This window comes from Lytechinus pictus, chromosome 12, assembly GCF_037042905.1.
Source record: "Lytechinus pictus isolate F3 Inbred chromosome 12, Lp3.0, whole genome shotgun sequence".
Taxonomy (NCBI): Eukaryota; Metazoa; Echinodermata; class Echinoidea; order Temnopleuroida; family Toxopneustidae; genus Lytechinus; species Lytechinus pictus.
The window spans coordinates 25,467,040-25,482,060 of NC_087256.1; the positions used below are offsets into that span (position 1 = coordinate 25,467,040).

The 15,021-nt window shown below is 36.1% G+C and overlaps 2 protein-coding genes across 2 annotated transcripts in view; one reads left to right on the forward strand and one right to left on the reverse strand.

Moving 5' to 3' along the window:
- Positions 1–555: 555 nt before the first annotated feature.
- On the reverse strand, positions 556–1,980 carry LOC129272621 (uncharacterized protein K02A2.6-like). Its single transcript, XM_054909740.2, has one exon. It carries the CDS (start codon positions 1,978–1,980, stop codon positions 556–558), a length of 1,425 nt encoding a protein of 474 aa, XP_054765715.2.
- A 9,234-nt stretch (positions 1,981–11,214) lies between these two features.
- The window catches only part of LOC135156180 (uncharacterized), a 35,269-nt gene continuing 31,462 nt past the window's right edge, over positions 11,215–15,021 (forward strand). The window contains exon 1 of the mRNA XM_064107816.1: positions 11,215–11,563. Within this exon, the coding sequence (XP_063963886.1) occupies positions 11,336–11,563 (228 nt within the window). The 5' untranslated portion in view covers positions 11,215–11,335. The remainder of the gene's footprint in view (positions 11,564–15,021) is intronic.

Below are 15,021 nucleotides of genomic sequence, written 5' to 3' on the forward strand. Positions count from 1 at the left end.
GGTGGAGACTTCGGTAGTGAACGTATATACAGGTTTATTATACAGGCCAGCTAGGCAGGTCAATCAACAGGCTTGGTATCCATGTTGCGGGAGGTGTATGAAGTGCTTAGATATCAATACTGATATCGTAACATCCCCCTTCTTCTGATAAGATTGAGAATTTCAAATTTCAATGATATTGTTTTCAAACAATATTTTTGGTAGTCTGCAAATTTTGTTAATTTGGCTTAGTTATTATATATCAGATAATAATATAGAAATTATTTGGTTTGTGATAAACTGTATGCATCTTCAATTTTACATAACTTCAATCTTGTGCAAAACTGAAAATAATTTGGATAACCGGATTGATCCTGAAATCAATATTTCCAAACAATAAATTTTGGCTATAGTGTCTTTTTGATAATTTCGTAAACACTATCTTGACATACAAAAAATAATGTACAATGATTTTACATGCATATAATAAACTTTTAACTACACTAATGTCTTCAGTGTTGTTCTTCTTTCTTCTCTTTCTCTTCTTCGTTTGAGCGTTTAGAGTGTTCATAATGTTCAATCTTCAAACATGAATCTCTCTGGTTTGCGAATAGTGCGTCCAGATCTCGTAGTTTGTGAGTATGTCTGTTGAGATTGATTAGCGTTAGAGTTGGACATTGGTGTTCGTTGGACGTTGTCTTCCTCTGGTTGAGTTTCTGTGGTGTGGTCTTCGTCAAACCTCACACGCTTCGGAGTTGGGTTGGTGAATGGAACTTCCCTCAAGTGAGATCTATTTCTTCTCAAGATTCCTCCGTTCGGCGTTGAAACTTCGTAGGATCGAGGTTCTTCACAGACCTTGGATACCTTGGCTGGTATCCAAGTGTGGTCTCTTGGATGCAGAACCCTCACTGGCTGTCCTACATGCTGTGGTGGCAAATCAGAACTCGCATGTCGATCATGCACTTCCTTCATTTTGTCTTGCCTATTCAAGAGAAACTCGGTAGCAGCAGAATCTCTCGAAAGATAGTGACTTGGAAATGTGGTTCTGATGGGTCTTCCGAACAACATCTCTGCTGGTGATCTCAAGTTATTGTCAACTGGTGTTGCTCTCAGGTGCATCATGGCTAGTTGACTGTCTTGGCTAGTTTGAGAACACTTTGTCAACAGATTATTGATTGTACGAACCATTCTCTCAGCTAATCCGTTGGATCTTGGATAGTGCGGTGAAGAAGTGATGTGCTTGATATTCCATTTCTTGCACATGTCTTGGAATGGTTTCCCGACAAATTGTGGACCGTTGTCGGACACAATCTCTTCTGGTGGACTGAACAGACTGAAGATTCCCGTCATCCCTCTTGCTATAGTTGCACTGGATGTATCGGTTAGCTTAGCAATGATCGGATACTTGGAATAGTAATCAGTAACGAGTAGATACTCTTGTCTATTGAGCATGAACAAGTCGGTTCCCAGTCTGGTCCATGGTGCTGGTGGTACATCATGGGGATGCAGTGGCTCTTTCTGCTGTCTTGCTTGGTGTTTCTGGCATGTTTCACACTGCTTTATCAACTGATCAATGTCCTTGTTGATGTTTGGCCAGAACACTGTCTCACGAGCAAGTCGCCTCGTGCTTTCGATTCCCATGTGTCCTAGGTGAAGCTGTCTAAGGATGTCATTCCTTAGTGTCTTCGGTATGATGACTTGACTTCCCTTGAAGAGTACTCCGTGTGATACTCCGATTTCATCTCTGTAAGACCAAAATTGACGAAGGGATGTCGGCAATTCTTGGATGGTCTCAGGCCATTCCTGAGTGACTATTTGCCATAGTGATCTGAGAACTGTTTCTCTCTGAAGCACTGTTCTCTTGTGTTGTCCGAAGTATATCAAGTCAATCTGGTGCGAATCTTCGGCTTCAGAGCAGATGGATTCCACTCTGACATCTAGCGGAACATCGCGTGCTTCCTTGGGATTAGGAAGTCGGCTCAAGGTATCGGAAAGAATCATGTCTTTTCCTGATCGATACTTGACTTGACATCGGTATCCTTTTTCCTCGGAGTACAGGTTCTCGGTTTTGCGCGCACACTCGGCTGGGCGTACGCACAGAATAGAACGTATAGTGGTGCAAATAGATTCGTTTAAAATCGTCTAGAACTAGACTAGGGCGAGCGTAGCCAGGCGGCTTCTAGAGAGTAAAAATCATTTACTAACGTAAGGTTACTCTCATACGAAGCCAGGACTTCTACCTCATAGACCCACACAAAGGAAGCCAAAACCTGAAACTTTCACCCCCGAGATTTCTACTTTCCTTCTAAAAGATCTAGCTCTAAATCATGTACATGGGATACAACTTCATTTCCGACATTTCTACGCTCTCGTTGTTATTTTTAAAACAAGAATTCATCAATAAAATGAAAAAATATTGTGAATAGACGGAAGAGACTTGCCCGATGTTTACGCCGCCATCTTGTTTCTTATTGTACTTCCCCAACGTTACGGACGCGAGCGTCGCGTAACGTTGGGGAAGTACAATAAGAAACAAGATGGCGGCGTAAACATCGGGCAAGTCTCTTCCGTCTATTCATGATATTTTTCTCATTTTTTTGTATGAATTCTTCTTCAAAAATAACAACGAGAGCGTAGAAATGTCGGAAATGAAGTTTTATCCCACGTACATGATTTAGAGCTAGATCTTTTAGAAGGAAAGTAGAAATCTCGGGGGTGAAAGTTTCAGGTTTTGGCTTCCTTTGTGTGGGTCCACTAGCGTACCTACGGGGGGGGGGGGGCAGGGGGGGCAGTCTGCCCCACCCCCCGACGGGTCACAACCAATGCAAAAAACGTATACCTGCCCCCCTGACGAGCTTGAAAAACCTTTTTTGCCCCCCTGACGAGGTTGAAGACCTTTTTTGCCTCCCCTGACGAGCTTGAAAACCTTTTTTGCCCCCCCTGACGAGGTTGAAGACCTTTTTTGCCTCCCCTGACGAGCTTGAAAACCTTTTTTTTTTTTTTTTTTTTTTTTTTTTTTTTTGCTTGTCAATTTTTTTTCTGTTACGAAATCCGTTATATGTGACTGAAGGCCTTTTTTTTTTTTTTTTCTGCTTGTCAATTTTTTGGCGGACGATTTCCCCCCCCCCCCCCGTGGAAAATCCTAGGTACGCCACTGTGTGGGTCTATGAGGTAGAAGTCCTGGCTTCGTGTGAAAGTAACCTTACGTCAGTAAATGATTTTTACTCTCTAGAAGCCGCCTGGCTAGGCGAGCGGGCACCCGTTGGGTTAGTATAGGTTATGAAGCATGCGAATTTCGGTAAAAAAGACATGCAATTTACTTCCCAACAGTAGCTGGTTACTTGATCCTTGTCATTTCAATGGTGATCACTGGTTTCAGCTGCCACCATGATCCAATACAAAGGACTCTGGTGGAGACTTCGGTAGTGAACGTATATACAGGCCAGCTAGGCAGGTCAATCAACAGGCTTGGTATCCATGTTGCGGGAGGTGTATGAAGTGCTTAGATATCAATACTGATATCGTAACAGTTTTTTACTCAGCAATTTTATAATCTGAATAAATTATGATTTTGATAGCTGATACTGAATTAGATTATAATTTGACAGTTTCTTATCATTGGGGGGAGATACATTTAACACAGTCGAGTACTGAACAAAATTATAATTTCAATTCGATATAGAATATTATATACATTAACGCAGTATACTAAACATAATTTACACAGAGGGAAAGTATATCCTGTAAAGTAATGTTATTTATACTACAAGAATTTATATGAAATCGATGGTGCAATAATGAAAATTATGTGTTATATAGCAAAGTAATTCATGTTGAAGGAAATTGTATGCGATCGATAATGCACTGTTCTCACTGAGTAAATTTTACTGAAAGAAATAATATGAAGATACCAGTAGTAAACGAGCCATATGCACACATCATTTTGGACTGAAAGAAATGATGTGTTATATAGCAAGATCATTCATACTGTAGGAAATTATATGCGATCGATAATGCGGTGTTCCCACTGAGTAATTTGTACTGAAACAAATTATTTATCATCTTCTAAAAACCAAAACCCTTGCAATTATTTGCCTTCAGTTGTACACATTAGGCGTCATGTTTATTAATAATCGGCTTCATTACAAGCGATACGACTCTACCCCTTCATTTATTTCTTTTTTCTCTCTCTGCCTCCCCCTCTCTGTCTTTCCCTCCTCTGTTTTCTAAAACTTCATATAACGCAGGGATCTTTGAGTCATAAATCGTATGTTGCCTGCCCAAAACACTTAATAATTAAGGGATATCGCAGTATCAGTTGAAACCACTTGAAATTAAAGATGATTCAGCCTGGGCCAGAATTCTTCCAATTTCGTATTCAGACGTCCATTTTTACAGTGTTTCCTAATTCCTTTTCTCCTCTGTTACCATTTTGATCACGCCTTTTATTCTCTCTCCCTCAGCCGTTTCCAAAACTCTCTAACCCTTTTTTATTTTCTCCCCCTGTTTCCCACGCTCTTTCCATTACTCTCCCCTCTTCCCCGATTCCATCTTTGCTCTAATTTCTTCCAATATATTTTTGGAAGAACTAATTATATCACGTCTTTCCTCGACCACAAACATTACTTGGATACGTTTGGAAGAAGTTCTGAGCGATACCTTAGTCAAAATCCATGTTTCTGTTGGCGTAATGATTCTGATTGAAATTTTGGGGAAACGTTAGATATCGAATCCATCAGATAATTAACGTTACAAGAATGTTAATGCACACGGCTCCGTTTATTCCACCGTTTGAAATATTATTGATATATTATTATATTCACTCGACAAGTTTATCTCCTCATTACAGTGATATAAGACTCTTCATTAATATCCTCTCTTTTATATAATTATGATAAGATTAAATGACGACATTAAATTTGGCTCGACATTAGTCTAATATAGTCTAATATCAACAAAATCATATGGCGAACGTTCATTTGCTCATGTAGCCCCTGTTTTATGGAACAAACTCCCAAATTCCCTGAAATAGATCGATTCAGTCAACAAATTCAAAACAGCTCTTAAAACATACTTATTTAAATTGTACCTAGCCTCAACAAAATGAACTCATCAACACTTCTCTTCCTTTTCCTTTGTTTTCTCAAGCACATAGAGACTATTTGTTATGTGTTATGCGCTATACAAAAACTGACCATTATTATTATCATATTTAATAATGTATACTAGTAGTCTGTTTCATGTACATGTTGCACGTATAGGCCCTATGATATCACTGTTTTCTGACTGCCATGACTGAATTTCGTATCAAAATGGATAAGAAAATAGTTTTAGAATGACTGAAAATAATAGTTGCACCATTTTGGTTTGATCTAGTCATTTATTCGTTTTTATAAGCGTGAACCAGATATAGACATCTGACCGTTTTTATCTCAGTTAAACAGGCCTCCATTTGATGGATAAAATGGAACGCGTACAATTTTTTTTCTTCTGAGATTTGATAAGCTGATCACTTTATTAACTGTTAGAGTGGTCAGGGACTTTTTAAATGGTTCCGTCAATGACGCATTATATTTTTAACACCTCTAGAAAATAAGATAGCTGCGCGCTAACCAATGGCGTAAGTTACAGAAGTACCTCAAATAAAACGTGGATGTACATAAGAGAGCGCGTCATCTTTCAACTTCAAATTGGCCCCAAGAGCTCGGTGTCTGCACACAAAGTAACATGAGAGGGCGTATTTTAGCAGTGATAAATCATGTTGGCCTAACTACCGACGTGCTAGAAATAGAAAATAATCTGTCATTTTATTCTTTATCGTTCTTTCTCTCTTTTCTCCCGCTATTTATTCTTCTTTCTTAAATTCTTACTTACTACCGTAACACCTATTTCTTTGCTCTACTTCGAGGCTTCTAAGACTGTTATCGATGCTACTGCTCCTTAGGATAATGATGATGAAAGCAATTATGATTATAATTATTTTTATTATTATTATCATTATTATCTGCTTAAATTCTACAATAGGGGAATCGAAGTTGGGGATCACCCCGGGAGAAATGGGTTTCGGGAAAATACTATTATACATTAGGGTGAATTTTGAACTAGAGGAGATTAAAAACAATTTTTTCCTATAACGTGTGATGTATGGTGTAATTGTGATCATCATTAACATTATTATCATCATCATTATTATAATCACCACCATCTTCCTCCTCCTCCTCATCATTATTATTATTATCGTTATTGATGTATTGATGATATCACTATTGGCAATTCCATCTTGCAGATGAAAAGATTTCTTCTTTTAGCTATTATTCTATTAGAAAAAAAAATCCGTGACGCTTAACAAAATATATAACCCTTATAACGTGTAGATTGATAAATCACTATTTATAAGACATCCAGATGAAATGATTTGAATGACGTAAATATTTATTGGTAATCTGGAAGAGGGTACTTGAAATATATCAATATATACATACATACATACATGTATCATTTGCATTAAACACTCAATGTTAATAGAAAATAGCTGGGGGAAAAGATAAAGCTCTGTTATCAGAACACTTATCTTATGATTTGATACATCTCTCCAACGCAGCGTGAACAGAGGTGTGATCATTAACTCGATGCTATGTGAAGTGAGAAGATCTGTATCGTCTCCAGAAGAAAAAGTTTAATAATCCAACAGAACTCAAGGACATAGAAAAACAATGAAATATTCTACGGTTGCAAGAAGTCATATTAAAAACAAACATACTCATATGAGAATCACAAACACGGATGATTATTTGGCAAACCGAAGTCCGGAAATTTGAAATATTTGGATGATGACAAAGGGTGCTTGTAGCAAGAGTTATAACAAGACACGAGGAAGGGGTTGAAGATTAAACGTCGGTGTCTTCGAACAATTACTGCAGATTTATCAACATTATAATAGCTTAGATTTTGAGAGGCTGTGGGTATAGGGTTCGACTTGTGAACTTAGATAAATCGTTTTGCGGCGAGAAATTACTTTCATGTGAAAAAGATGCTCATCAGAAAAAAAAACGAAATTGTCCCAGGCTTATTGCCAAAGATGCCTATTTGATACTTTATCCAGCATACATTGGTAAGTGCCTTAAGTTCTATCTATAATGGCATGATGAAAGAAGATGACAGTTAAGACAAATATGGAGAAAATTATTGAAAAGGTTTCATTAAGTACCACTCTGTCGAATTTCGTCCCGTATAGAGAACAAATTTTATTGAAAATGAGTGAGCTGTAAAAGGTTGAATTTCATATTCACCCCCCAAAAAAAAATTAGTTAGGAAATAGGTTTTTAACCGGTAGAAATAGTAGTAGTAGTAGAAGAAGTAGTAGTAGTAGTAGTAGTAGTAGTAGTAGTAGTATAGTAGTAGAGGGGGAGATAGATAGATAGATAGATAGATAGATAGATAGATAGATAGATAGATAGATAGATAGATAGATAGATAGATAGATAGATAGATAGATAGATAGATAGATAGAGAGAGAGAGGGGGTGCGGGGCGGGGAGAAAACTCATCAAATAGATTTCTCACAAGCATGTTAGTGACATCTTATACAAAGAACAGAAGCAATAGAAACCAAGCATAATAATCTTAACGTCATTATGACGTAAAATTGCTGTTGATCAAATATCATGCAACATGCCACCAAAAATGTTTTAGGAGAGGATTTGATGCAAAACTTTATAATCTGATCATCATAATCGTATAGATAACATCTTTTCTTTTCCTTTCTTATGTATACTGCAAATATTATTATCAACAGTTACGGGTAATGTTTGCAACAACTTAACATGACAGATTGGCCAATGAATCTATCGGGGAATCTATTTGAAGGGACATTTAGTTTATTGCTCGAAGAAGGCAAGTAATTGATAATGACGTGATAATCGCAGTTTACTCTATCAATATTATGTTTGAAGAGATAATCATCACAAGTCTCGTTTCACATTGGACCCCTTAAAATATTCGCTTTGATTAATAAGAAGGGTGTTATAATAAAATTTCCAATATTGAAATGAGTAAAATATACATTTAACACAATTTTTTCCTTTTAAGTGCTTCAGAGAAACGTATTGAATCCAACTATTGCAATTAAGCATTGTGTTTATTTCAAAATACTAAGCATTGGTGCCAACTTCAAAATCGCAGCTTGATCAAAATGATAAGCAGAGAAGGAAAGGAAAGCGCAGCTATAAACATTTAAGAAAACATGACATGATATCAAAACGGATGGAAAGAAAATATCTTCCATGCAAAGTGCGGTATACAAAGTCATGATAAAGAATGGAAAAAGAATATACAACAAATGGCAGAAGAAATTTAATTAAGCAGGAAAATAATCATAAAGACAAAATTAGTGGAACTATAAAGCCAGGCGCACATTAAAAGATGTGTTGCGATCCCTTTTTTAATATTGAATATTGAAATGAGTAAAATATACATCTAACACAATGTTTTTTTTCCTGATAAGTGCATCAGAGAAACGTATTGAATCCAACTATTGCAATTAATCATTGTGTTTATTTCAAAATACTAAGCATTGTTCACAGTAAAACATTCATAAAGGTTGAAATACACTGGAGGTGCCAACTCCAAAATCGCAGCTTGATCAAAATGATAGCAGAGAAGGAAAGGAAAGCGCAGCTATAAACATTTAAGAAAACATGACATGATATCAAAACGGATGGAAAGAAAATATCTTCCATGCAAAGTGCGGTATACAAAGTCATGATAAAGAATGGAAAAACAATATTCAACAAATGACAGAAGAAATTTATCAAACAGGAAAATAATCATAAAGACAAAATTAGTGGAACTATAAAGCCAGGCGCACATTAAAAGATGTGTTGCAATCCCTTTTTGAAGGAAATTGTAGTAGCATTTGATACGAATATTCAAACCTATATTATGTTAACGATCAACTTTCCAGAATAGTGTTCGAATACTGAAATGAAAAATGCGGTCTGTTACGAACCTCCCAGACAGTAAATCCAGTATCAAAACGTCATGACGTCATCATCGGGTGGATTTTTATTTTCATATTCAGTGAATGTTATGCTAAACTTTAATTCAGATAATTTTATGTCTTGGAACTTTCATATTAAATGCAAAATTAATTTGGTTACAAAATTGTGTCGTATTGAATTGTGTATTGTGCGCCGGGCTTTATATATACATTATGTCAAAGGAAAAAGTTAATAAATCTCTAACTAATCATTCCACGCTAAACTAGGCTAACCCCTCGTTCAAGTAACCGGACGTATGAATTTTTTTTCCTCATCGATATCACCATTTATCATAATTACCATCATCATCATTTTCCATTATTGTCGTCATCATAATCATCATGATATAATAATCATTACGATCCCTTTCTTTAATGAAATAATATTAGTATTTGCATTTCAACACTGTTATTTTAGAGCTCATATTTTGTATGTATGATGACTTCGTTCGTTTTTACGGTCATTTTGTGTAGGCCAGCTAGTTATAAACTGCAATGGAAAGCGATCGTGAGTCCATGATGAAACAATCAAAACACGCCTACACTCTAAAAAAATGTTTACCCAATATTGGGTAAAATGGGAACATGCATGTTTGTTGGGTAAAAAGATATTTTTTTTTAATTTTTTCGCAATGTTGCGTTGAAATTTACCCTTCAAACATGCATTTTGTCCAATATTGGGGAAAATCTTACCCAGCAAACATGCATGTTTCCTTTCTACCCAATATTGGGTAGATTTTTACTCTCTGTTTTTAGAGTGTACTACACTATAGAAAAATGGGGTGTTAAACTGACACCAGTTGATGTCCCTAATAAAGGACCATATGCACTGAGGTGTTGAAATTACACCCTAGATATAAAACGTAACACCAAGGACGTGTTTCACAAATAAGTGCGTTCAGTAATGAAAGGCTTATATACGGACAAACTGACTGCATCAAGTGAAACAGGTATGATTCCATATAATAATCAAGCACACCAAATGCATTTGGAATATGATTTGGGGCCACTTGCATAAACCGTTGGGATCGAATGCACTGTCTTCAAAAATTGAATGCAATTTGATTTTTTTCTCCAGTCGGATGCAATTGGGACGTTTGGGGCTTTAAACCTATTATTAATATTATTAATATTATTATCATCATCATCATTATTGTAATTATTATAATCATTATTATTATAATGACTATCATTATTATTATTATAATTGTTTTCATTATTATCAAAGTGTTATCATTATTATTATTATTAGTAGTAGTAGTAGGAGTAGTAGTAGGAGTAGTAGTAGTAGTAGTAGTAGCAACAGCAGTAGTAGTAGCAGCAGCAGCAGCAGTAGTAGTAGTAGTAGTAGTAGTAGTAGTAGTAGTAGTAGTAGTAGTAGTAGTAGTAGTAGTAGTAGTAGTAGTAGTAGTAGTAGTATTGTTCACTATCATTATTGATATCATTATCGTTATTATTATTATTATCAACTATCAATATTCTGCAATAGTTCTATTTTGATCCTCGGAAATACATCTTTCAACATCAGAAAAAAAATCTGGGAAACCGCAATGACACTTTTTAGTCCAATTCTTCATAAAGTCATGCGTATAACCTTACGAACAGCTTCACAAAATGCATCCAAAACTCCTCATTTTGCTCTGCTACATGGTTCTTAAAGATGGGAAGGAAATGCTAATATGTTTTCCTGCGTCATCAGTTATATGTTACCACGAGCAGGAAAACGAAGAATACATCATTGACGTAAATCTACCGCGTTTTTAATTTCAGTAAGTGATTTGTAATAAGAACTAATGGTGTTGCAAAAATATTATCTTTAGAATTTTAATTATATGATTGCGGCATGCACACCCTGGCATTCTAATTATTCCTTACTAATTGTTAATTCAGATGAGATTGTTCATATATCGATAGATGAATGAAAACACCTATACTCTGAAGAACTCAGAGAATATCATATATATCAATTAAGTAAATGCTCGTTATTCAGCAATTTAATTTACAATTTATTGAAATATGCGTAATTGTGTTTTCTTTGGCAGTTTATTCCGGTTATTTAGATACACTACTTATTTTTTTGTTTAAAGTCATATCGTTTAGGCACTTGAAAGTATAAGAACGAAGCGGAAGGCCGGGGAGGGGTACTCTAGATCCTATTACGTCATGATGACCCAATCAGTTGTGTTGGTAACCCTCGTCTGAGGAGGGCGTGATTTGACACGGGGGATAAAAGCAGTCCTTCCCAGCTCGACTTCTTTCATTCACCCATCAGACAGCATCAAGCTCGCCTACCAGCGGCCAAACAAAATTTGAACAGATCATGAAGCAAATTATCACCAGCCTAGTCTCTGTCTCAGCCGTCCTGCTGTTAATCGTACTCATCAGTGAATACGCCCCCAGATGCAGCGGCCAAGTGCACCACAGATTCAGCGGGTGGCGGCCCGGTGGAAAAAAGCGATCGGATGCCTCAGAAGTCAACTCGAACAAGATTACCATTGAGAGGCCGCAACAACCGATTTGCAAGCAGACGACAGACCAACTCGAACTAGTAAGAATATACTTTGCTTTCATTTCTTTCGAAATACATTCATCCAAAACCTTCCTTTTATTCAATTGCCATGAGAACATAATTTTTTGAATTTTGTACGAAAATAAAGCAAACTATAAACAACGAATAGGAAAAGTTACATCTTCGAGGCACGACTAAAAGTTCTCTTGCAGTTATAAGTCATATTTTATTTGTTGCATTCCAGGTATATATAGATAACGTCAGAAAGTAAATGCTAATAAACATACATTTGGTTTGGCTTTTATTGCCTTTAAAATCCCCAAACATATTTAATAATATTCAAAGCAACCTGTTTCTCACATTTTTGATAAAATCTGAAGGTGACATTCGAAAAATTTTGAAAGAAAAATCAAAGACAAATTCAAATAGCCGGTAATTTGAATATAGGTAACTACAAACACTGCTAACATATAATGTGATATGAACAAAGTGATAATGCAATTCCAGAAATGGTGAATCGTGAATTTGTAAAAATGCGAATTCGTCAACACAACAGAGTTATTAAATAATTATTAGAAAAATTAGAATTAGCGACCAGTATGTCATTCTCTCCTATTTATGACTGATTTTTTGTTGGCTAAGATGATGTTGGTAAACAATAATGGTGGGCATTTTGTACACACCTATGTGTTGATTGGAAAAGGGAACATTGTACGTTGTAAATTATTTTTTCTATCGAATGTAGGAATTTGTAGCTGTTAAAAGCTACAAATATTGTTTGGTTTTGTGATCTATCATGATAATAACGAGCTGGACTCTTATCATGACTTCGTACTAGATTAACACCCATTATAAAAAAGAGCTCGCGGTAAACCACACATCTTTTACAGATACATCATTATTCCAATCTTGAATACTCCAAAATACTAAAAGGCAAATGGTTTTTAAAAAAGAGTGGAATCTCTTTTTTTTTCTACGGCTCTGACGATGAAATGAGACTTAATATCGCGCGAACCGATTCCGATCCATTATAAGAATTAGGAAAAGGTTATAGGTCGTTTGATACATTTTGAATATTAAGTATTCACATCCCTAATTTTTTCATTAACTTTCACCTTAGCATAAACCTAAGAATAATAATAATAACAATAGTAATAATGATAATAATAATAATACATTGAATTTTGTATAGCACAGCTACTAAAATAACATATACTCTATACTGCGTTTGATACTTGGTATTATAATTATTACCCCGGCTGTAGCTGAGCCGCCGTATAGGCGCTAAAGCATTCAAGGAAAAAATCCTACCGGGTACCCATTCACCTCACCTGGGTCGAGAGCAGCACAGAGTGGATACATTTCTTGCCGAAGAAAACACGCCAAGGCTGGGATTCGAACCCACGACCCTCTGATTAAGGGACGAGAGTCGTAACCACTAGGCCACGACTCCCCCACTTTGAAGCAAACCAGTGTTCATGAGGTTCATGTGCACATTTAAGACTATTAATGAATTCATTTTTTCCCTTTATATTCAAATATCGGCAATAATCAAATTGTGTATTTTATTTAAATTTGTTATTTTTTATGTCCAACTGGACAACCCATTGTAACAGGGATGAATTAATTTCAATGAAAAAGAAACCTATAACCCCTTTCTACCTCGAAATTTAAAACAACACTTGATAGAAATGTAAAAAAGACCCCAAAACAGGAAGAATGTTAGGAAAATTTGAATAATAGAAGGAAATTGAATGGTTTCTCTTTAAAGCTCTGCTCTCCTTTTTTTAAATAGAATTTTATAAATGAGGTTCGAGGAAAGTCATCCTTAAAGGTATGCATTCGTGTTCATTTGGGGAGACGTAAATTCTATCTAGGAAGTTGATATCTTATGCTTCTTCTTTTTTGGAGAAATATGGAAGATGCGATTATTAAACAGTATTGGGCCATCTTTTCATTCCACTCTCTTTTGACTTAATTAAAACAAAGTTCAATTGTAACATTCCTACATGATAGGAAGAATATTGCAATATGACACATTGGAACGATAAAACGAGAATAGTGAAGAAGCAATTCGACTCAGAATTTTTTTTTCTCAGAGTCTCTTGTTAGAAGTATTGAAAAAACAATACTGACCGATTGTTTCTGTTGCGGCTTGGAGTTCATAGGTAGGCTTTTAGACGATATACATCAACCGCGTGAAGAAAGGTATACTTAACTTAAAAGGGCGGTAAATCGCTCGAGGCATTACCTGTTAATCTTGAACCAATCGTTGACATAATTCTTAGATGACGAGGGAAAAGGGGGAAAAGACATTACGTTTGACAACCACTTTTATATAAAGTCGTATAACTGTGTTTAAGCCTTAATAATATTACCATTGGTAAGTTGTGTCACCTGTTTGGAATCAGAGTTGTAATTTGTTTGGATTGCTATTTGTTGCTTTTTTCCTTTTGTAATTTATTTTTTTGAATTCGGATTAATGATATTATAGTCACCCGAAATCGCTTCAAAACCGAACAAAATAACTCTAATCATTCTGAGGTCGGTTTTCTTGGAGAAAATGTAGCAAAACGCGTGATCCACTGTAAGGTTCATATTGTAAAGAGGGTTGCCTAACAATTTTAAACAGCGGTTTTACTGAGTAAAAACTTTTAGAAAATACATAGGGGTACAGTACTCACATACTGAACAGGGAAGAAAGTCCCATGATGAAATCGGATGTCACGAAATGGATGACATTTATTTTAAATCGTTTATGACAGAATAGTTGATTATTTCGTCACCGGTTTCCGGAATTCATGTGATTTCTCGCCGCCTCTTTTGTCACATACCTCTTTGATGCGCGATGGTATTTGATCTCCGGTCAGAAAAATCCCGTCTAATAATTCAACGAAGAGGCGATGATGAGACATTTTGAGGTTGACTAGGGATCCGGTTTCGCCCCGCCATGTTTGGGCGCGTGCTATGATTAGAATTCTGTGTCCGATCTCCGGCCATCGTCCCCCCTCAACTCTTTCGCCAATACTCCTGGAAATGGGATAAATATAGACCAGGAAATCCCGAGAATGGTTAGAAGTTGTTCACTCTAAACATTTATGCCACATTGTAAGTGAAACGACCCCGCACTGTGCGATTTCAGCCATCGAACTTTTAAACCCAGTCAAAAGTTGAACAAAGCGGAAAATTTTATCAGTTAAAGTGAATTAATGTATGCACAAAAAAGTTATAGAGAGTCATATTGCAGGTTATCAAGAATTATGAAAATATCGAACCAAGTATTTATATTTGATTCAACAGAAGACCAGGCAATCCATCCGCTTTTATACACATAAAAGATGCAAAATACAAGATATATTTATGTGTCCATGAAAACCGACGCCACACTCTAGATAATATTGGGTAAAAATGCTCCATGAGGGTAATTATGTGTCCAACCAACATTGGGCATTTCTTTTGGGCATTTTTCTTTATCCAGTGTGATGAAAATTTTGCCA